The 23911-nt window shown below is 36.4% G+C and overlaps 1 protein-coding gene across 1 annotated transcript; it reads right to left on the bottom strand.

The window, feature by feature from the left end:
- Positions 1–5294: 5294 nt before the first annotated feature.
- c10h12orf4 (chromosome 10 C12orf4 homolog) lies at positions 5295–22573 on the bottom strand. The gene is made up of 14 exons (XM_007228357.4): positions 22484–22573; positions 21592–21775; positions 20975–21120; positions 19681–19862; positions 19401–19500; positions 18637–18758; positions 16430–16536; positions 15794–15991; positions 14485–14613; positions 13523–13594; positions 13233–13435; positions 8717–8774; positions 8285–8352; positions 5295–6067 (listed from the first exon to the last, which is right to left on the bottom strand). Exons 2-14 carry the CDS (start codon positions 21767–21769, stop codon positions 5975–5977), a joined length of 1656 nt encoding a protein of 551 aa, XP_007228419.2. The 5' UTR covers positions 21770–21775; positions 22484–22573; the 3' UTR covers positions 5295–5974.
- Between the last annotated feature and the right edge of the window lie 1338 nt (positions 22574–23911).

The raw sequence follows: 23911 nt of genomic DNA on the forward strand, positions 1-23911 counted from the left end.
GATTGGCTGTTTCCACTGTGTGATGGGTTAGAGCCCATATTAGTTGAAGCTTTCAAGCACCCGATACAGATATATAGCAGTGGAGTGTTAAAATTTGGCAACCTAACTGCTGGTTAACTACTGGTAGTTAACTTTGGGGTAATGTATGTCTTCAAAAAGGGGGGAAGGTATTGCAGCAATGAATTATTACTGTCCTTTTCTTGATTTCTCTGTGATGGGGAGCTGAAATTAGCTTTTATCAGGTTTTATTTTTCTGTTTCAGCCAAAATGCTGCAGCCACTGAGGTCTGTTGCACCACTTAAGGTGGAATAGGAAAGTTAGCTAGGTACTAAAACAAACTACTAGCGATTTTGTTGTGAACAGCGATTCTTATTGCCCGTTTTGAGTGTGCCTCTGAAACATCTCAGTTTAAAGAGCCATTAAGCCCCAAAACTTCCCCTAACACAACCCACCCCTCCAGCCTAAAGGCCCCCGCAGACTTCCTGTCTTTTTGTCGGGGGCTCCAAAAATCGGACTAAATTCGTGTAGTCTGATCTGGGCATAAAGGGTAAAATAAGATTGGGCCTTGAAGAACAACTTAAGGCTGAGCATGATATTATGTGCTCAGACTAAACTGAGTACATCCAGTGTTCAGAGAAAGAACAGACTGGAGAGGGATCTGATAGAAGCAGACTCACAGTTCCAGCCTGGGGTGGGGAACATTGGCCCATCATGAACAGCTGTTGGATGGGGTTGGCCTGGCTGCCCTGTAGCGTTTAGATGGGCTAGCTGCTGAGTTCGCATCTCCAGCTTCCCCCTCCACCTTCAGCAACCCGAGACAGACCCACACCAGCAACCCGAGACGTCTGCGACACGTTTCCTTCCTCCATTTCATGACTTCTCCTCAGAGAACAGAGCTGGACCCAGGCTGAGGTTTGGAAGCAGGGTGAGACCAGCTGGGACATGCTGACTAAACTTTGCACCTGTTCTGCTGTTTCTGAGGATGGGGAAAAATAGAACTAAATAAACCTGTATCCACAGGTCATACGTTTGGAACCCAAGCTTTAGATGACGAAAAATGCTTCATATGTCACGGATTAAGACAAAAAACGTATGTCTTGTAAAGACAACAGCGACAATGAATACATGTGTGGAGGCATCTTGGTCAACATGAAGATGAGCGCTTTGTTGTTATGTGTCACATGTACAAAAAGCATGACACTTTGTCAGCATAGCAGTACTTTAATTCCAATTTGCAATTTTAACAAGACAATGTTTGTCCTCATACTGCTGCTTTATCAGGAGGTTGCCTTGAAGATACAGATTCTATACCAGGGTCAGACACATTGCCAGACCTACTCCTGATTGTACCTAGGGCTGGGTGGTATACCCGTTTATCCGGTATATACCGGAGGGAAAATTAAAACTGGTATGCATTTTTCACATACCGCCATACTGCTAGAGGTGCTGCGGAGCACTGTGTAAAGAAGCACACTGCTACAGCTCACTAACTAACGCTAGTCAGTAGCATAACAAGCTACCAGCTCTGTGGAGTCAAACGTTCCATCCTGCCTGGAGAGAAATAAGAACAGCACTTTATCTGAGAAGCTCCTGCTGCTGTTCCTTGCAATATGAGTGTTTCTATCCAAGTAAAATAGAAACAACTGCAAACAACAATTATTCATGCAGAAAAGAGACAAATGGAATTGCGCAATCGATATACTGTAGCTTAAAGGATAATTTTACACAAATGCACACTGAACTGAACTGGAGAAAGAAGTGAATTTTAATACTGTCATGCCTGTAACGGCTTCAGGAATAACATATTGTAAATTGATATTAAAAAGCTTTTGAGAAATATCTCTTTTAAATACCTAAACATTGAGCATATGAACATGAGTACACCTACCACAAAATCTTCAGGGTGGGATGCATAAGAAGGATTATCGCAGGACACTACTAGGACTTTTTACAACTCCATGCTGAGATGTCTGGCATGTTGCGCTACACATTTATTACACATTAAGAACACTACTTTCTGGGTGCAACTTTTTCTTGAGGAGGAATGTATATATGTCTTTGCTCTGAAATCTGCATTTGTGGGTGTTGAACAGAAATCCGGAACCACACTTTGTTCTTCAAATGATCTGCCAAGGTATGAACTATTGCATATGTAGTTACTGCATTTAAATGTACACCTTTCTAAAGATTATTGCTGTTTTTACAAGCAAACCCAAAATATGTGAAATTTTTCACAGTTCTACACACACGCCCCTGCCAGTACTCATGCGTAACTGTAATAATCAATACTGTAATATATAGTAATACCTGTAATAATCAATTCAGCCCTATTCCATTGTATGTCTTCATATGCAAACGAAGTTATTTCTATCCTGTTCTAGTGTCGCCCCCAAAAGGATGCCACTTTTGACTCTGGTTTCCTCAAACTGGGGGCTGGACATCAGACCTCTCTGTTGTTTTAGCTGTGTCACAATGACCATTTGTTCAGACCTTGAAGACTAAAAGGCTCATGTTCTACTGAACACTGTTATCAGGACTGAACTGAGAACCAAAGATTACAGACTATAAAATAATAAGCTATCTGAATGATGAGGTCCTTCACTCCCACATACAGACGCATAACGGCCAGACAAGCCTCTATCTGACCGCCCATTTCTGTCCCTTTATCTTTTTTAGAGACTTTTAAGATTCTCGGACGTAAGGAGACGGATGGACACAGTGACATGAGATAAGAACCTGTTGACGTTCATCTTCAGTCTGTTGAAGCAGCTAGAACGGAGACTTTTACGGCCATCGAAACAGAACAACAAGATGTTATTTAAACGCTGCTTACTCAGACATGCTGACAGATGCTGTCCAACGCAACAGTTTTGTTTAGTCATCTATATCAGGATTTGAGGTGATTTAAAAAAAATAATCATTAAAGTTTGGTTTATTATCTGCTTATTAATTGTTATTACAGACATCCAAAGTTGCAAACATTAATTTCTGGTAGGTATCCCTGAACCTGGACTTGCCCCCTTCTCCAAACAATCTAACAAACAAACAAACAAACAAAAAATAAATAAAAACACACCAAACAAATAAGGATATCTAAGGATAATAAAGGATAATAGAACTTAACCTTTTGATTATTTGGCTATAATATATATTTATATGTGTGTGTATATTTATATTTGTGTGTGTGTATGTGTGTGTGAAAAAAGTGTCAAAATAGTACAACACCATTAAAAAAAAGTTACTTAAATTTAATACAGCCTGTAAATTGTTATATATATTTATATATATATATATATATATATATATATATATATATATATATATATATATATATATATATATATATATATATATTAGCACCAATAAACACTTTTAACCATTCATAAGCACTTTAAAAGAACAGTCTTGTTATGAAGTGGAACGATTATGTTTAATTAAAAACAAATTAATAAAAAAAGCCATATATGAAATTTGTTTGATTTAGAAATGACTAGCATTAAGATATAGCTGTTAACATTTTTTATTGTATTTTTAACCATTTAGTGTCATGTGAGTCATCATGTGGTGAAATACCCAACAATATACTTCTATATTTATATGACATATATAACTAAACACATTAAAAGCACTGGTTCCTGTTTTAGCAGGTCAGTCATTACAGTGAGTATGTTTTGGACTTTAATTGGCACGTAATATAAAAACACATGGTAAATCACTTAGACCAATCATGTGGTCCGTGTCACTTGACATTCAAGCTCAGTAACTCAGTAACTCTGTAACTCAGGGACAGAGTGAACTTCCCTTACAGAGCCGATGATACAGTGTATGAGAACTGCACCCTCTGGTGGGCAACAGGCAGAGGGGTGTCTCAGGGTGCCAGGAGTGAGTAACTGCAATGCAGCACACACAAACACCACTGCTCGTCATCACAAGATGGCTTACTTATTGTTACTTATAAGGGTGATGTGGAACAGTATTCGCAATATGAGTGCAATACGTTTTACCTTTGTGAGTTAATTAAATACTGGACTGCATGACTTCAGGCAGGTCCTGTAACTGTGTAAAAACACTTTTCAGGCACATTTAAAATCACATATCAACATTACAACTTGTGAGTTTGGACATAGCTTCACTTTAAAAAATATATAGAATATAGGGGCCATAAAGAAGCACTTACAGATGTATCTCAAAAAAGTTATTTCAGTAAATCAGTTCAAAACGTGAAACTCAAATGTTATACAGGTGTATTACACGCAGCATGATCTATTTTAAGTTTTTTTTTCTTTTAATGTTGATGATTATGGCTTACAGCTAATGCACTGCAGTGCGGGCAGTGTGCCAAGTCCTGCTGGAAAATGAAATCCGCGTCTTCATAAAAGTTGTCAACAGAGGAAAGCATGAAGTGCTGTAAGATTCTCTGGGAAAACAAAACTGCACTGACTTGATATAACACAGTTATAACACAAACCAAACCATCACTGATTGGTGGAAACTTCACACTAGACCTCGAGCAGTTTGGACTGTGTGTCTCTCCACTCTTCCTCCAGACTCTGATCCCTTGATTTACAAATGAAATGTAAAATTTACTGATGATCAGTGATGGTTTGGAGAGTCATGTCTGTCATCTGCTGGTGTTGATCCACTGTGTTTTATTATCAAGTCTAAAGTCAGTGCAGTTTTGTTTTCCCACAAAATCTTACAGCACTTTATGCTTTCCTCTGCTCACAACTTTAATGAAGACACAGATTTAATTTTCCAGCAGGACTTGGCACACTGCCCACACTGCTAAAAGTACCAACTGGTCTTAAAGAATATTCTAATTTTCTAAGATATTGATATTTGGGTTTTCATTGTCTGTAAGCCATAATCATCAACAATAAAATAAACACTTTAAACAGATCACTTTGTGTGTAATGCATCTATATAAAATATAAAGTTTCGCATTTCAAAACGAATTACTGCAATTAATTAACTTTTCTATGATATTCTAATTTTTTGAGATGCACCTGTAGTTTATCACAGGACATGACATCTATGAGGAGCCTCAGATACTTCAGTTTTTTTTTCATAACCCCCCCTCCCTCATGTGTTTAAATTGACTTAAATCTTGTTTTTTGTGTAGTAAAAGATGATCAACCAGTGCTGGGTCAGTGCCTTGGTGAGGTCATTCATGGAAATTTCCATCATGCCTCAGGATTCACTTCAAAACCTTTTCAAAACACTTCAAAAAAGTGCTGGTCATCATTAAACAGCAGAAAAAAAGAATAATTTTCATATTCACAAAACCAAACAAGTTATAATTCACAGGAATTTATTACATTTTTTTTAAATGTATGTATTTATTTTACCTAAGTCAATAGGTAAATATGCCTTGTTTATGCTATACACATGCTATACATAATGTACATCAATCAGCCACAACATTAAAAGCACCTGCTTTACATTGCACACTGTACATCTATCTATCCATCACTAAATCATCAGGGTTATTCTTTTTCCCTGGCAGTGGTTTTAATGTTATGGCTGATCTGCATATATAAAATAAACACAATTAATAAAGCCAAGATGATTAAATAAACACTGGAATGTTTTTTTTTTTTTAATCTGTGTCTTCGCCAAGAAGGACACAGCAAGATAGCGTCATTCCTCTCTGATCAGTACAGACAGCACTGACCTTCTTTACCACCCACACCAACATAATTAGAGCAGACTGCTTCAGATAATGCCACAATATAGCATGAGAGATGCTATAAAAGACTGAAAAGCTGCTACAGACACAAGAACACGTAACCAGTGACAGATAATGATGCCGACGACCAATCAAGTCTCTTAAAAATCACAAACTGTGAAGAAGTAATGCCATTTACCAGTGGTAAATCTAAACTCCTACCCTAGTACTGTCTCTGTTTTAAGGAGAATGGACTTGCTATCTTAATACACTCTGGGAGCTTGTCCTCAGTGCTGTGGGTCCTGTTCAGCGTTTAGACGTCAGGGTGAGTGTGGAGGACACTCTGAAGATCTGAGGCAGCATGTTACTCAGCTGGTAGAACATTTCCTCTGAGATACTCTGTCAACAAAGCACAATTAGAAGAGATAATGAGCTCAGCACACACAAAGTGCTGCACCACATCCAATTACAGTGTGCTGATGGGAATCAAAGCTAATTTTAAATGGACAGTTCACTAAAAATGCTTACATGATTAATGAGAAGTTAACTACAGTATATAGTCAGGGTTCATACACGTTTGACCAATATAATTCCATTATTGTTTCATAACTTTTCCATGCCTTCAAGGTAAATTTTTTATGACCATACGATTTTTAAAACATCAGTGCAGACATGGACAATAAAATCATAAAACTATGATTAAAATTGAATATATTTATAATTATAGTAGGTCTAAAATGAATCAGATAAAATGTTGACACGCAATCTTTAATAAAAAAATGTTTGTCAGATCCTGAGAGCTCCATTTTGTATGGCTACATTACTGAATTAACTCTGAGCTAAAGTAAATTTCCATGACTTTTCCAAAACTTTGTGTGTTTTTTATTTTTCCAAAAGTTATCCAGGCCTGAAAATTGCCATTTTCAAATTCCATGACTTTTCCAGGTTTTTTATGACCGTAAGAACCCTGTATAGCATATTGTTGTTTTTTGTCACTATTAGCAATAAAATACAATCAAATCATAATATATTGTCCTGTCCTTGTTTCTACATATCCATTATCCACTAACTTGACTGTGCATTCAAATGAGCCTTAAAAACAATACATCACTTCAAAAATGCTACAAATTAATAAATACTATTGGACCCCATTTACATGAACTCATTTGCATAAACAGTAAATTCACTACAGTTAAGTCAACACTGTTAGTGTTACATTTTTTCACTCTCAGTTGATTTGACACGAGAACATTTAATGTGTATGAGTTGTTCATATTAGACCACAGTTTTTCATTAATAATTACAAGAAACATCACATTTTTTAACAGAAGTACTAAAATGAATAAACTTGGTGCATTATTCTTGCTCAATTTGGGCTTAAAAGGGTATCTCTGTAAAGTTGCTATATGACAATGTCTGTTGTAAAAAGCTCTATACAGTATAAATAAACGTGAACCTGATATATGATATATGCCGTGTACTTCGCTGCAGAGCTGGCTGAAACATTTGTGTGAATGGGTGGGTCTAAATAACTGGAGGCTGATTAAGTGGATATATGTATGTCACTGCAATGGTTTTTGTGACACATAAGACAACAGATTCAGAACAGGTCAGATTTGTAGTTTTTTTATATTAAAATGTAAAAGGACAGTAAATAAACTGTTTAAGCAATTTAAGAGTAAATCAATATTGGCAACTTTTTTATATCTGTACATACTGTCCTAACTATCTATGTGACTGGATGATGTGATGAAGACAATATGGTTCTTGGGGTGCTATTTTGAAAGGTGACAGAGTGTAAAGCTGGCAGTAATGAATGTCAAATAGTATTTTGATGCTTGTTTTATCCTCTTAGCCTGTCAACGAGAGCGACTGGACTGTGTGTTCAAACTGGCTATTAGGGAATGACTGACAGCAGTGTTTAATATAGAAAAGCTTCATCACTCTGCATGCTGCTAGATGACACGGTCACATGTCAGTTTTCTGGTTGAATGGCTTTACTATAGGGTTTGCCAACTTTAACGTTAAGTCTATGGAAAAGGACTAAAGACATAAAAGAGAAATCTAGTGTAAAACGGACTTGGGTTGTAGTGAAACATGATAACGAGTACAAACTGTGATAACTGAGTACTTTGAATTAAATTTTCGAGACACTGAATTAATTTGGCAATCTGTTACCTTATCCTTTTAATTTATTCTTGCTCATCAGTCAACTTATTGTAACTTAAATTCAAGATTCAAGTATGTATAAATACGTTTTTTTTTTTCTTCTATAAAATCTACAAATATGTAGCTACTTGGAGCTTGTTAATGATGTTAAAATAGTGATTCTTTGCATGGGTAACGCTATGCCCCTATCACTAGCATTGTGGACAGGGGCTACTCTACCAAAGGTTGTACTCGTAATCACGTTATCATGTTTAACTTCACAAAAAGTCAATTTTACACCGGATTTTTTCCTTTAAGATAGAGATGTTGCTTTAAGCATGAAATAAAGCATATTTTGTTTTTTAATGTCCAAATAAAACAAATTGAAAGAATAACTGATTTCTCACAAAATAAAGAAATTCCCAAAATATGGTAAATTGTTGGAAGGGCTCAACTGGCATTACATACCTGTGGGACAAGGAACTGGACTGTCCGTGAGATCCCTCCATCCCAAGAAGCCATTTCCATCATGAAACCTGCCAATGGCAAAGAGCAATACAGTTAAAAATCAAAGCTAAGCATACAGATACTACAATAACACAATTAAAAACCCGTTTAAATGAGAAATTGTATTTATTTGGTGACTTAATTATTTGTAAACATATAGATTCAAGTTAATTCCTGACATTTTTTCTTATTATTAAGTCACAGTAACCCACTTACACCAATAATCCTAAAATTACAACACAATAAGTCGGTGTAACTGCGTAACTCTTAGGAAATTTAAGCAGGTGTACAAACAAGAGCGAGTGTTTCTGCCTGACATGCTGATACTCATCAGCGGTCCCCTAGTGGCACAGTCAGCATTACCACTTTCTGCTCTGCTCTTTGCTCACTCACCTTTCACACATTTAAAGACCAGCTCAGCTCGCTTTAGACACCAGGGAATAGTCATCTCCTGAGGGAGAGAGACAGGAAAGAAGAAAACTATTTTATTTATATACACATACACACTAAAGTTTGGAAACATTTTTTCACTTGAGTAATTTTAGCGATTTTTATATACATTTTTAGCTTTTAAAATATATTTAAAAATAATAACGTATTCAAGGCAGATACCCAACACTCCTAACAAATTTGACAACAGATGGTATTATATGTCAGGCGTTGAGCCTGACCATTACTTTTAAGCATTAGGAATGTTAAATTAGTCTAAAAAAAGTCTTAAATGTACAGCAATACAATTTTAATTTTAAAATTTCTGTACTTTTACTTATCTTTGAATGTGTATGTCTAATATTACATTTATCTAGTATCATTTTATATTTTATTTTGTAAGTTTCAGCGCTTTCACTATACCTAACTTGATATGTAGCTGAGCAGAGTAAGCACTGGTCCCCACTAACTGAAAAAGCACACAGCTCATCTCAGGATGAATAACATTTTCTGAACACTGAGCATTCCTCAGCAGCCCTCTGTGGTCAGGTGGGCAAAATTTCCTCAAAACCTCCACTGGCTACTCCACTTAGTCCAGCCTGAAACAACCGTCTCTAAACTACACAGCACTCTTAGGTTCACCTCAGAAAACATTCCACAGAAAGCTGCTTCCGATACACAGCCGGCACACATGGCACATCAATCTGCTTTTATGTGCTCTTTAAGTAACTCAATTTAGCAGCTCTAAAAACAGACTTCATGCTGTATCTAGTAAAAGCGAGCATGTGAGACGGCTGTGTAATTAAATAAGGAAAACAGTACATTCAGTAAACAATATCAGGAGTAAAATAATACCAATACTATCCTCTTCAACTGGAAATATGAGAACACTGGCATTACTCACTGGAAAATGTACTAGTAGATCACATATCAATGGATATCTGACTCCATAAAAAATCTATACCAGGTTCAACCTGGACTCTTATTGAACTCCTACAGTGATCTGCACTGAAACAAGTCACAGAGCTTCTAGGAGAATGTTCTATGGACAGATGTAACTTTTTACCAAGGCTCATCAGCTCTATGTTTAAAGACGGAAAAATGATGTATATCAAGAAAAGAACACTGTCACTCCAGTGAAACATGGAGGAGGCTCTGTTATGTTCTGGAGCTGTTTTTCTGCATCTGGCACAGGGTGCCTTGAATCTGTGCAGGGTTCAATGAAATCTCAAGATTTTCAAGAGAGGATTCTAGAGAGAAATGTGCTGCCGAGTGTCAGAAAGCTTCTGACACTGTCGCAGGTTATGGGTCTTGCAACAGGATAATGACCCAAAACACACAACTAAAAACACCCTGAAACATGGAGCCGTCTGGAAAAGATGCCCTTCAAACCTGAGACAACTGGAGCAGTTTGCTCATGAGGAGTGGACCAGAATACCTGATGAGAGGTGCAGAAGTCTCATTGACAGTTAAAGGAATCGTTTCATTTCACTGATTGCCTCAAAAGGTTGTGCAACAAAACATTAAGTTAAGAGTACCATCATTTCTGTCCAGGCCTGTTTCATGTTTTTTTTTTTTTTTAATAATTCTGTTGAAGCATGGTTAAAATGCAATGTCTGACTTTTTTATTTGTTCATTTTCATATAACTTTTATTTATTATTACTTTGGTTAGATTCAAGTTATTTTTGTGACCATTGTAGGTTTCCGAGGGGTAATTTTGTCCATGTGTGTACATGTGACTTGAGTAGCACTGCTGAGGTAAATCTATGAATAAAACAGCACTGCTTAAATTAATTAAATTAAATTAATTGATTCGAATAGCAGCGCTGAAGTCGCTAACTAGCTAAATGTGTGACTACAATAGCACAGATAAGGTAAATTAATATATGCACTACAACGTTATTAGAGTTAAATGCTAAAATTGCACTGCTGTGGCACATTTATGATCAGAATTGCACTCCTGAGGACGGTAGGTGTGAAGAAAAGAATTTGTATATTTTAATAGTCATAAAAAAAAATTAAAATATTTCCCAGCAAAATGAACAAACTGTATCACTTGACGCATGTCGAGGCATGTCAGGACATGTCGTGAAGATCCTTCCTTGACCCTGGGACAGGCAGGTTGGATTCAGACTGATCATGTTTACTAATAGCTGAAAGCCCCTAGATCTCCCGGCTGCTGACTGTAAACATGTACAATCATATCCTGCCGCAAGAGCAAAATCACTGAATGGAACACTACGAGATTAAACACATCACAGGGATGAGCAGTTACTGATGTACTGAAAGTGTGTCGGGCCAAGTGTTCTCTGTGAGCAATGATGATTCAGCATATTTCATACTCGGCACACCTGGATTCTTTTGTTTTTTGATTTTAGGTCAAGCTGGCCTGTAGTTTTGTTTAGAAGAGGAAGTGTTCTGACACATGCTGTGACCAGTGGAGGAGATCATTAACACACTCCTGAGCTGCTTGTGAGGCCGAAGTCTCTGCCTGTCCCAGAGTCAAGGAAGGATCTTCACGACATGTCCTGACATGCCTCGACATGCCTCAAGTGATACAGTTTGTTCATTTTGCTGGGAAATATTTTAATTTTTTTTATGACTATTAAAATATACAAATTCTGTTCTTCACACCTACCGGCCTAGTGTCTGGAGAATTTTAGCTAAACAGCACCTCCATCAGCTCTGCCTGTAAACAATAATTGCTGCAAAACCCTGCATTTACCCTCGATTTTAAATGTTTAGAAACCCCCCCCAAATATTGTTGTGACTAGAAGATTACCTTACATTACACTTTATTTAACGGACCCTTTTATCCAAAGCGACTTACAAATATTGATGTATATTAGCAATAAAGGACATGGAAGTTTAAGACAGGGCCTAAAGGAGGCCTAAAGTAGTTAGGGGTGTTAGGAGAGTTGGTGCTTTTTGAAGAGCTCTGTCTTCAGGAGTTTCTCAAAGGTAGCGTGGGACGCCATTAAAGAATTCTGTATGAGAGCAGTCTGGATTGCTTGGTGTGAATGTTTGGTAAAGCAAGGAGACCTTCACTGGAGGAACGCAGTGGCCGGGAGGGAACGTAAGCCTTTAGGAGTGGGTGCAGGTAGGAGGAAGCTGCTCTGTAGAAGAGACATAGTTCCTCAATGGTGGAACAAATTACCATCCACTACCAGAGTAGGAGCATCCCTCACTATCTTTAAGAGACTCCTGAAGACTCTCCTAACCCCACTTACATACTCACTACTTCTAACCTTATTTAGGTCCTATATTTAGCTAGAATAAGTGGCCTTATTTTGTTGCTGTGACGCAAAAACCTTGTATCTGTTATATGGCAACTTTATAGTAGGAGGAAAAAATATCAAACATGTCAATAGAAGTCAATGTAAAAAGTCATTTTGAAGCATTTCCGTTGGCCTATCCTTCTAAAAGAAACTAAGAAACAATGTAAAGAACAACGGTCAGATTAACATTGTGTCAAAAAGTGAAAAAGATTGAATGTTAAAAATGATGGTCTGATGGATCTGGCACTATAAAAGCCACTTTCAATCAAACACAGAAACCCAGAACTGTTCATAACAGCTGCGTGCTGGGTCAATTCAACTGTCCATATCAGTTGTACCTGACATTAATTGAACTTTATTCTGCCATCACTTTTATACATATACAGGAATCTACAACTTTTCCTGACAATGCACAGAGTAGCTGGATGCGTGAATGCAAATGTCTATATCAGCTATATCAGACATTACCCATCCAGGTTCTGCCAGCCCACCAGAACAATATATCCAGGTCAGGGTAATGTCCTACTAAGCCCAGGTGGTAATAAAGCAGGTCATTTTCTAGAAACCCCCTCAGATAATTGAAGTAATATTCTTTAGGAATGTTGTTCTGTCTAGTGCAAATGTACATTTCTTGGCTCCTGCACAAGCCGCACAAGTGCTGCCCCTTTTCTAAACCGTGCAAAACATATGATGCAGTGAGAACACATCTGCACAGAAAAATGTGTGAAAGGGCAACTCTAGATAAAGTTTGGACCTGAATCTCTGGACTTTTTCCCGGAGTTCAAATGTGAAAATTGCACCTGAGTACAAAGTCCCTGTATTGGAGTGAGCCAAAATGTAAATAGAATCTGGCAAATTCACAGTGGGTCATGCTGTGCCTCCTGCATGCACTACACAGGTGCCGTCCTTCGCCTAAAATAAAGGTTAAGAAGTTGTAAATTGTACTACTGTACATGTATGAAAGCGCAGAGCTGATTTTCTGGATTCTCTTTTCTCAGTTCTTATGTAAAAACAACACATGATAATCTGTACTGTCCCAGTCAAATATTAACTAAGGTTATAAACAAACAAACAATTAAATAAGTATAAATTAACCTAATAGCTTTTTATTTTGCATACAGCACATTCAAAAGCTTTTACATTCTAGGTAACGACAAATGTGTAAGCAACATAAGCAGTATAAGAGTCAGGCCTCTCTTACCTCAGACATGTCATGCACCAGCAGCAGTGGGATGGTGATGGTGGTGATATCGTGAGTGCAGCACACTTTCAGAATGTTGCGCAATCCCATGATGGCCGGGTCCCGGGCTGTGAGGTTTCCCGACCGCACATTATCGTCCACACACAGGTGGAAGACGATATGAACCTCTGACAGGTTAGAGTGCCGAGAGATGTAAAATTCACCTACACAGGGAAGACCAGCCTCTCTGATTATGATGGATGTCAACAGAGTACAGGGATAGAGATTTAAAGGCCTCTTTAAAAGCTTACCAGGAAGGATGTTAGAAGAGTTTCGTTCAATGTTCTTGTTTTTGTCATCACTGCTTCCATTTCTTGGCATCTCTGTATAATAAAGTAATTTACATGTAGTTAGAAAAAGAAAATAAATTAAGGGAGTGTAATATGTGGAAACACTTAACAATAATAATCTAAACAATGGGCTTCCACTTGATTATAATATGCTTAAATAAACAGCATTTATCACTTTATACACACACAAACACACACACAAATATATATACAGCTCTGGAAAAAAAAATAAGAGACCACTACAGTTTCTGAATCAGATTCTCTGATTTTGCTATTCATGTTTAAGTAGAATGAACATTGTTGTTTTATTCTATAAACTACGGACAAAATTTCTCCCAAATTCTAAATAAAAAAATAAAATGGTCTAAATAAAGCATTTATTTGCAGAAAATGAGAAATGGCTGAAATAACAAAAAAGACACAGAGCTTTCAGACATCAAATAATGTAAAAAAAATCATAAAGATTTAAGTGTTTAGAAATCAATATTTGTGAAATATAACTCATTAATCAGTTTTCATGCATCTTGGCGTGTTCTCCTCCACAAGTCCTACACACTGCTTTTGGATAACTTTATGCCTTTACTCCTGGTGAAAAATTGAAGCAGTTATACAAGATGACTGTGCAATAAAAGTATATCAGTCAAAACTAGATGAATGAATCAGTAATATCTAGCTATGATCTATCTATATAATATAAACCAGTGACTTCCAGGGCATTCCACATTCTGGCAAAATATTTCGACAGCCAGAAAAGAGCTGGATCCCATTTCATTGTTGCTGGCACCAGTCAAACGAAACGTAACACTTCCCTGCGGAGCCACTGAAGTCGGATACGCCATGGTGCATTGCAGAGATGGGTGTTTTGGACAGGGTGATCCACCGCCCACACACATACACACGCACACAGTTGCTGTGTCACTCACCCGGCTGTTCCCTCTGCTTGCTGCTGCGCTGGGCCCGTGCATAGAGCACCACCTGCTGGACCACTTCCAGCTGCTCGGACAGCCGGGGGAAATGGAAATCTGTGCACTCTTTAGACACTGTGGCAAAATCTGCATCAAATTAAACAGACAGGGATGGAGTTAGATTACATGTTTAAAATAGAGACATACTATTTTGTGATGTTGCATATTTCTGTATATTAGGCCTGACATAATTTAATTTAATTACTGATTTACTGTACAATATGTGTGGACATGACCTCAATCATTTTTTGCTGACCTCAATATTTCTTATTATGTTTTTGATAAAAAGGAGAGCCAATTATAATGCATGAGCGTGTGTGTGTTTATTAATAATGTCTTAATAACCATATACATTTAAAAGTCCATCTTTAAAAGGTGTAAGTGCATTATTAAGCTATTATATTATCATCAAATCAGTGGAATAAATATACTTAAAATGACAGAAATATTGTAAATTTCAGTCATTTCTTAAAAAACATATTGTCATAATAAACAGACCAACAGAAATGATCCGAAATAGCTTGAAACTGACGTTAACTTAAAGTATTACTTCCAATTATTATTCCAAACTGTAGTGAGACAACAATATGTACAGCATTACTTACATGTACATTCTGCATTAATAATGTACACACTACACAGACATTCATACACACATATAATTGTTGACAATGTACTAAGCAATTCACATTCAGACGTCCTTCCTCAGTTATAGTTGATTTTTTTTAAAGTTATTTTTGATTGTATTTAATTATTAGACAACTTTTTTTAAATCTTTCGTTTTTTGTTTACTTTTCTTTAATAGTTTATTTTATTTTATTCTACTTTTATATATTTTATTTCACTTTTTTGTGGTTTTAATTATTGCTTATAATATATATTTTTTACTCTTTCATTTGCTGAGTTGTATTTATTTATTTATCTGTAGTTGAATTCTTATTTTTATTAGCTTTAATTTTTTTTCCTATGATTCCTATTTTTTTTTTTTTTGTATCTTGTTTGTTTCGTATCTTATTTTAAAGTATTTTATATATCTTTTTAAATTCTGTGTCTTTTTATTTATTTGTTCTTTTTCTTTGACAATTCTTTCCTTATGTATTGGCTCGGCTACACTGTAAATGAGGGCCACCCTCAATGTACTCCTATTTAAATAAAGGTTGATTGATATATATATGTATGTATATATGTATGTATGCCTACACTGTTAGGAATTTGCTGTGGAGTGATTAATACTGTATACAGTGACAGAGTAAGTGAGGTGTCATACCTCTCTTAATGCCGCTGTAGGAGTTAACCCTGTTGTCGACAAGCAAGACCAATCCACAGAGAGAGACGGAGTACAGCGACAGCGCCGTCTGCAGCCGCCGAAGCTTTGCTCCGCCACTGCCGTGCCGGCGGTGCTTGCAGAAATCCAGCACATTGGCACGGACCAGCCGAAGGTTGTGCATGGTCTTCAGCTGAGCACCTTTGAGTTTGAGGAAAAAAAGGATGTGTAAACAATGCATAACAGCAATGAGAAACTACATTATCAAACAAAAAACTTTGTATATCTTTTTTTTTTTTTTTTTACAGTGTGTCAGAATGTCATGTATGGAACTTTTTTTTTTTTACACTGACTTTTACTTTTACGCTGATATTTTACACTAAAAATATGTGTATATTTTCTAGACACAAGAATTTTTGAGTCACAGCAATGACAGCTTGCAATGTCAATGATGCTGCCAATGTATCAGCACTGGATCAGCACTTTGGTAGAACATGTTCAAGCATATTGAAAACCAATTGGAAGTGAATGTAAATTACTGTGACTACACATATAAATATATAAAATAGTTTAAAGAGAGGGTATATTTTTAAATCACGGTTTGTGGAAGTGGCCAACGTTTCTAGTGATATGCCATACCTAAGTGAATAGTGAAGCTCTCCTCCAGCTGTCGCTGCTCCTCGAAGTGTCTGGCCCCCATGTCCCCGGCCTCCGCCAGCTGACCAGACTGTACCTTAATCTCCTCACTGCAATATACACAGGAACACTGCATCTTAATCTTGACACTACATCATAATTTCCTCACTGAAACATAATCAAGAACATGCATCCTAATCGCAGCACTGCAACACAATGAAAATATACTGCAACTGAGGGCATTTCTACACCTAAAAGCACGGATCAGAGTCTGCTTGAAGGTTTGTGTCTTTGTTGCTTTGAATTAGGCATATTTGGTCTGGTTAGTTTTGGAAACATACTACAGTTTAGTGAGTGGATTAAACTTAGTACATCCTGTCATAATCAGCTATGTGGGCGGAGTCTCTCTATACTTCATATTAATTGGTTTGTAGGAAGTTAGTTATGAGTTCGGCGAGTTGCTTTGTAGCGCATTTTAGCTCTCAAGCCAAGTCTCCCACTTGAGTACATGCTTGCATCCCACAGCAGAATAAGTGTAAAATATCATCCTCAAATTCCTTCTATTTCTGTTCGTAAATTAGGGTTAATCTACTGTTACAGTAAATAAATCAATTCCCAGTCTAAGCGTTTGTGTCCATACTGCAAGCAGGCAGACCCTTTCTGTTACTTTGGTTTAGACCAAACTGAAAAGTCTGACAGTCTGAACAAAGTACACCTTGTCACTACACCTTAATCCCCTCACTGTAACACAATGAAAAATACTACACTGTACTCTCCTTATTGTTTTATGAATTATATTAAAACAAAAACATTGGAAGGCTGAAATTCTTCACCTGCTGGAGAAAAAGCAAAAATGCACGCCACTACATGTGAACTGTGGAAGATTCCTTTTAACTTCTAGTAAGAGTGGCTGCTGTGTGTGCACATTCCTGATCTATAGTTTCTATAATCTCAGCCCAGCATCTTCTGAGTCAGCCTTTCTTTATCTCCATTTAAACAGCTTTGCTTCCCACAGAACGCTGACTGGATGCGTGCCTTGAAAGAACAGCAAAGCTGCCAAGTCCCACACTGACACAATGATAGGAAGCCAATTCTGTTTTATAATTAAGGTAAGAATGCTAATGTGGCAATGTAACAACAAAAGACAGAAATGAATCAGTTAACCTTCAGTTAGACCAACACTGACATTTACAGGTGGCAAGTAGGGCCCATGATATGACAAAAAAAAAAAAAAACATATCTCGTTATAATTAAGAGAAATAGCAAATGGGAATTTATCACTCAAACTCAAACACCAAACCAACCAAATCACTGTAGCAGTTTGTATCGTAAAACCATTATTAGTATACGTTAGTCATTAAAATAATCATTAAATGAGGTAAAATGCTTAATTTAAAAAATGTTAAAGTTTACTTCAGTAATTTCCTTTAATTCAAATTGTGAAACTCATATCATACAGATGTCTTACACACAGAGCGATCTATCTTTTTGATTTTCCTTGGCTGTAAACCAAATGTTTGAAATGAGTTTCACATTTTGAACTGAATTACTGAAATAAAATAACTTTTTAATTATATTAATATGCAGCTGTATTGGTTTGAGGTCATTGAGGCCAAACACTAGAAAGCATAATGTTAAACCATCAGCCTGCTGGATGTTTAAATATTAATTATAAAGGTATATCTAAATAATATATTATATTTTTATACATAATAATAATAATAATAATAATAATAATAATAATAATAATAATAATAATAATAACAATAACAACAACAACAACAATAATAATAATAATAAAATAACTTCACTCTTTTTGGTGTTTCACAAACTCTGCAAACTCAACTGGATTATATTGTTTTAGATGGGGAAACTCCTTGGGGAAATAGGATGGGGAAATGCTACTCCTTTATTTACAATGTTTATACAACATAATGTGCACAAATTCAGCTCAAATGTATACGCATATATTAACTTGAATTCACTTCGAATAACACAAAGGACAATAGAGAATGAGAACAACTAATTTTTCTGATTTTAGGTAATGTATTTAATTGTGCAACTGATCCCTATCCACCCTTCTTAAGAGTTTATTTTTTATTATTGTATGTATAAATCTAACCAGGCAACCAGTACATTACATTTCTGGACCCATTAGAAGCCTTTAAATAATAAATTATTAAACTAATGAGTGTGCTACAGACACATACTTGATTGTGCTGTTGTTGGGATTGTGGAGGTCCTGGTGCAGTTTGATCACCCACTCCTGGTATTCTTGCTTCTGAATACCCGTGACTTGCTTCAGCTCACTGGCCCACTTGTTCTCCAATACCTACACCAGAAAAAAAAGTCATGAGACTTAAGCCCTATCTGGATGGGATTAGTTTCTCAGGGGGTCTTTTTTATGGGGGTCCTCTGTGATGTTATTCCCAAACGGAAGACGTCCTCTGAGAAAATTATAGGCTGAATTATCTACTGTTTTTCAATGAACTGCGTGGTCCTCCAGTAATTTTAGTCCAGTCTGGACGCACACCTCTGAGTTCCGGCACCTCGCATTTAATAAAATAGCTATTTGTCCACTGCTACACACTGTAATTACACTTTGGGCATTCGTTTCCACAGAGATCTACATAAAGACTACAGCGAGTGGAAATGAGCTACTGAATGCAATGTAATGTGACTGAGAAAGCCTAAAAACTCACTAGTCCTCCTGTTTTTTCAATTGCAGTCCGGATGCAAGAGTTTTATCACTTAGAAGAAGTGAAATATTTTTTTACAGACACCCCCCTGAGAACCCCCTCTTGCCTGGTAAAGTGCAGAAACATGGAGTCAATAGTGTCATAGTAGTGACTTTTATGACATATTTCAATTACCAATGGCCAATTTGGCCATTTTCAATTGGGGTGCTCTCACTTTTGGAGCCTGCAGTTTAGACATTAGACATTTAGTTAAGATATCTCTGCAGGGGTCTCACCTGCTGGGCGTCAAAGTGCTGCGCTGCCACAGTATTTACATCATGATCACTCAAGGTCTTTCCCAGCTCCTGCATGACTTTGTCCATTTCGGCTGCCTGTCTGTACACACACACACACACACACACATTACAATCACTGTAAAACCTTTTCAATTTCCAAACAAAAAAGCACTTTGATAATAGAAAACAACCCCATACAACCCAGTTTAGTACACAATACAGTTCACTTCCTCTTTCAGTAGCAACATGCTAAAATGACAATACTTAATGGTCAACAAACCTCTCCTGAAGCTTCTTCAGCTCCATATCTCTCTCACTGATGAGTTCTGACACACTGACGTAGTAGTTGTGTTCCAGGTTGAGCAGCGTTTCAGAGGCCGGAGAGTGGATCAGCTCATGGTAAACATCTGCGAAATCCTCATCCCAGCTGGGCTCCTCTGGACAGGCATGTTCCAATGTAGTCTAGGTGTGGACAGCAATATTTTACAATTTGAGCTCAACAGTGCAGCTTTTTATGGGGATTCAAAGAGTCTCAACAGGATCTGAGCTGTAGGGTGGGATTATTGTTATTATCATTAAAATATTAGCTTAGTTATATAAACAGGCAGTGATGTGGTTGATGTTAGAATCCAACAAACAGTAGAGCCTTTACAACATTGTGCATGTGAAAGATGGCCTGTGTGTATTTGTGTGCACTTGTGTCCACTTGCAGTAACCCATAGCCTAATGGTTATCATGTAGATCCACTCAGTCATGAGCCAAAAGTGCTTTATAGCAAATGGAGGGGCGGACTCAGCTTTCTGTTTATAAGTGTGCCGAAACAAGCAGCAGCAGAATTTAAACTCCAATACTCTGAAGTTCAAAAGCAGACGGTCTGCTTGACCTTCTTAAAAGCGGATATGGGACTGATATTCTGTTTCAAAGGAATTTCTTAGCGTGAGCACTGTCGACTTTGATTGACTCAAATAGGACAGAAGCGTCTTCTGCACAATATATCTCAAAAGCTCACGTTTCAGTGACATCAGTTTGACAGCTTAAGTTTTGAAGGGAAGTTCCACTGAGGAGCTGAAGTAGAGCAGAATTCTACAGCCAACACTCAAACCTCACTATTTTTATCATGTGACATGTGTTTTGGTGCTCTGCATGGGAGGGACACATCAGTGCACTCCAAATATTGACAAGGCAATGTACTGACCGAACATTTTGTACTGATGCACATGTCAAAAGAAGGGATGCTTAGATTTATGCAATGTCTTACTTAAATAAAATAAAAAATGTAAGCTTTTGGGTGCCCATTTCTAACCAGACATATAAAGTACTAGAGACCAAGGCTTGAGTAAAAAGGACAAGTGCTCTATAATAAAAGAGACTTGAGTAGAAGTTGAACAGAAAACAGTGAAATAACTACAAATGAGTGAAAGGCAGAACACATTATTTGCCCTGGGGGTGTGAGCCTGTCACCACTGAAAAAGTCTAGAGGGAACACTGGACAATATTTTAAAAATAAAACCAGTGCAGACAATTAGTGTAATTAGTCTGTAAGTAATTGTGTGGCTGAACATGCAGTGCTTTACCTCAGTATATGCTTTGGCCCACAAGTTGGTGAGTTTATTGAGGTCAGCCTCTCCATTAGTGAGCTTCTGTAGAGCTGCTTCAGCTTCCCGGTCATAATCTTCTAATGTTTCTCTCTCAATGAAGGCCAGAAGTCTGTCTTTTAATTCTGAAAGGAAATTGATTTTAAACAGAATGTCCTGTGAATGTCCTGATCAGTAGATTACAAGGAAATCAGGGTATGAAATTGTACATACATGGAAATATCGATACAAGCCAAACACAAAACCTTTTCTATCAGAAGCTAAAAGGTATGCAACAAGAAAAAGCATTTTATTGCAAAAGGTCTCTTTCATTTCTTTTTTAAAATAATAAAGTATTACACAATAATTATGCAATGTTATGCATTTTCTTCATATCACATGCAATTCATGCAGAAAGTCTGCATCAAAACGTTGTTTCAGTACAAATTAAAGTACTAAAAATAAAAACACCTGTTAATAATGTGGTATATTGAAAATATTGAATCTGTGAATAAGCACTTAATTAAACCATCTAATAACTATCATCCTTGTTGTAAGACCAGTCTCTGTGTACACGCAGTATTTAATTTAGCAGTTATTTTTTTCAGGATTCTTACCTGTCTCTACGAAGCAGGGGATTTTGTGAAGCAGCATGAGCCTCCCATGAAGATCACTGACATTTTCTTGAACAGGAAACTGAAGGGGCACTTTGAGAACACAGTGGTGTCTGCCTGCCTTGTACTCAAACACAAACTCTTTCTCAGTTGTGTTCGTTTTCACTTTGTTTTTCCTCATTTTCACCTTTAAAAATAAGAAAAGTATTGAATGTGTACAGCATGTCCCTGTATACCAGTAGTTACCTCAATATGGCAAAGATAAATTACCTCAATACATTTTCAAAGTAACATTTTGTTACATTTTACTACAAATTTACAAATTATTTTTCATTATGAAATTTATTTAATTGAGTCATATTACTCTAAATAACGCAATGTTTAAAACATTAAAAAAGGAACATTCTGTTGGTGTTCACGAGGAAAAATAGACAAACCAGTAAAAAAACACACACAAGCTGCTCTGTTTGTTTAGGTGTAGCTCGTTGAGGCATAACTTCAGGTCAAATATTTTACTCTGTATTCAGTAGCTACAATAAGAAGCACAGAAAAATATAGGAGACAATAATACAATTTTCTTTTTAGCTAACCAAGTTAGCTAGCGTTAGCTAACCGGTTAACGGCTACAGAACATAGACATGTAACGTTATTCATGTCTATAGGTCTATGCTACAGAAGCTTATATTAGCTAGTTAGCTAACGCTAGATTAGCTAGCTAGCAGTAACCGAGCTTGTATTAGCAGGTTAGCACAGCTGAAGCTAGGTTATTTAACCCGCACCCACTGATATAACAACACCAGGACGAGCAGCAGCGGACTGGAGATATAAAATAACAGCATATTTAAGCGTTTATATCTTAATTTCGCTGTTTTAACAGGATTAATTATCAGCTCACCGCTGTATGATGACTCTGTCAGCTGTTCCAGCCGGCTATCAGAGCGCCTATTTCCTTATTCGTAGTTGCAGTTTCGACAAAAACGACAAAAACTAAACTAAACGTCCATGCCTGTATGTTGGTTAGTATTTGCCAAAATATGGGAATTATTACCATTTATAATATCTTACACGACATGGATTAATTAACCCGTGATAAATTGCGAGATAAAGGCCAACAAACGTGAGCTTTTTGGCGAAAGTGTGTCACGGTTTATAAAGATGCAATAAAGTAGCGAGATGGTTCAGTGTTGGGCTGTTTGTAGAACAGGTTAGATATCAGCCTAAAATCTGTACTGTGCGATTTAGCTTGTAATTATTATGTTAAAAGGTGTATTTGGAGACATGATGGTGAGGTTTTCGGTGTAGTTCTGCTATTTGGACTAAATTAGAGGTGTATTATTATTATTATTATTATTATTATTATTATTATTATTTTATTTATTATTTTTTTTACTTGAGTCATTTAGAGAGGTGTGGGGCTAAGTGAATACAGTTTGGGACATTTTGGTAAATCTTTAATATAACTCAAACAATTATAATTTATTTTATACTATTATTAGAATATAATGTATGTTTATACTATATTATTATATTATAGCATAATATAATTAATACAATTATAATTATTCTGTAAACAAAAAGTGTTGAACAAACCAAAATATTGCTGGACTATAGTTGCTGCTTTTTCTTCAGGCTAATTGTTTTTATTAAATTATCATTTTATTTATTTAAAGCATTTAAATTGTATAATTTTATTATACATAATTATATCAACCTTAATAAAATTCTGGGTGCTTATTGACAAGTGGACTGTATGAGCAGCAATAAATTGATAACATTTATTGAGGTGTGCCATATCATATTGTATGCAATAATATTGCCAAATGAAATTTAATATTGAATTCGATTGCAGTAGTGTATTCTTGAAATTATTATTTTTTGATTAAATGTTTTGTCATATCAGCAAAAATATAGTTTTTGTAAAAATACCTTAAGATATAGTAATATTATTTTAGGGCCATGTATGATATCACAATATTGATACATATATCATTTTTATCTGGATATTTTGAAATGCAGACAGAATGCATAGTATGCATAATGAAGAATGCATAGTGCCAGTAGATTCTTAACAGCTGCTATTAAAAAAAATATTTTAATTCAAAATGTGCTGTGCTACATCTGATTAAACAGGGCTAAATGACATTCTGAACAGTGAACAGGCAGCTTCTCCAAGTGTCCTGTGGAAGCCTCCAAAGCCCTTTGAGTTTTAAAGTGTAAATCACTTATTTTACAGCAGAAAAAAATGGATTTTCTATCATCTACAAAAATCAAAGAGCATATCATGAAATATTTTACAATTTATGACAATGTCATGCATTTTAAG

This window comes from Astyanax mexicanus, chromosome 10 (genome assembly GCF_023375975.1).
Source record: "Astyanax mexicanus isolate ESR-SI-001 chromosome 10, AstMex3_surface, whole genome shotgun sequence".
Classification (NCBI taxonomy): domain Eukaryota; kingdom Metazoa; phylum Chordata; class Actinopteri; order Characiformes; family Acestrorhamphidae; genus Astyanax; species Astyanax mexicanus.

What these genes read in the sequence shown, in the direction of transcription:
- c10h12orf4 (XM_007228357.4), bottom strand. Translation starts at nt 21,769, where the DNA reads ATGAGGAAAAACAAAGTGAAAACGAACACAACTGAGAAAGAGTTTGTG. An exon ending in CCCCTGCTTCGTAGAGACAG is followed by an intron (nt 21,121 to 21,591) that starts GTAAGAATCCTG and finishes ATTTCCTTTCAG; the next exon opens with AATTAAAAGACAGACTTCTG. An exon ending in CTACAGCGGCATTAAGAGAG is followed by an intron (nt 14,614 to 15,793) that starts GTATGACACCTC and finishes AATTTGATGCAG; the next exon opens with ATTTTGCCACAGTGTCTAAA.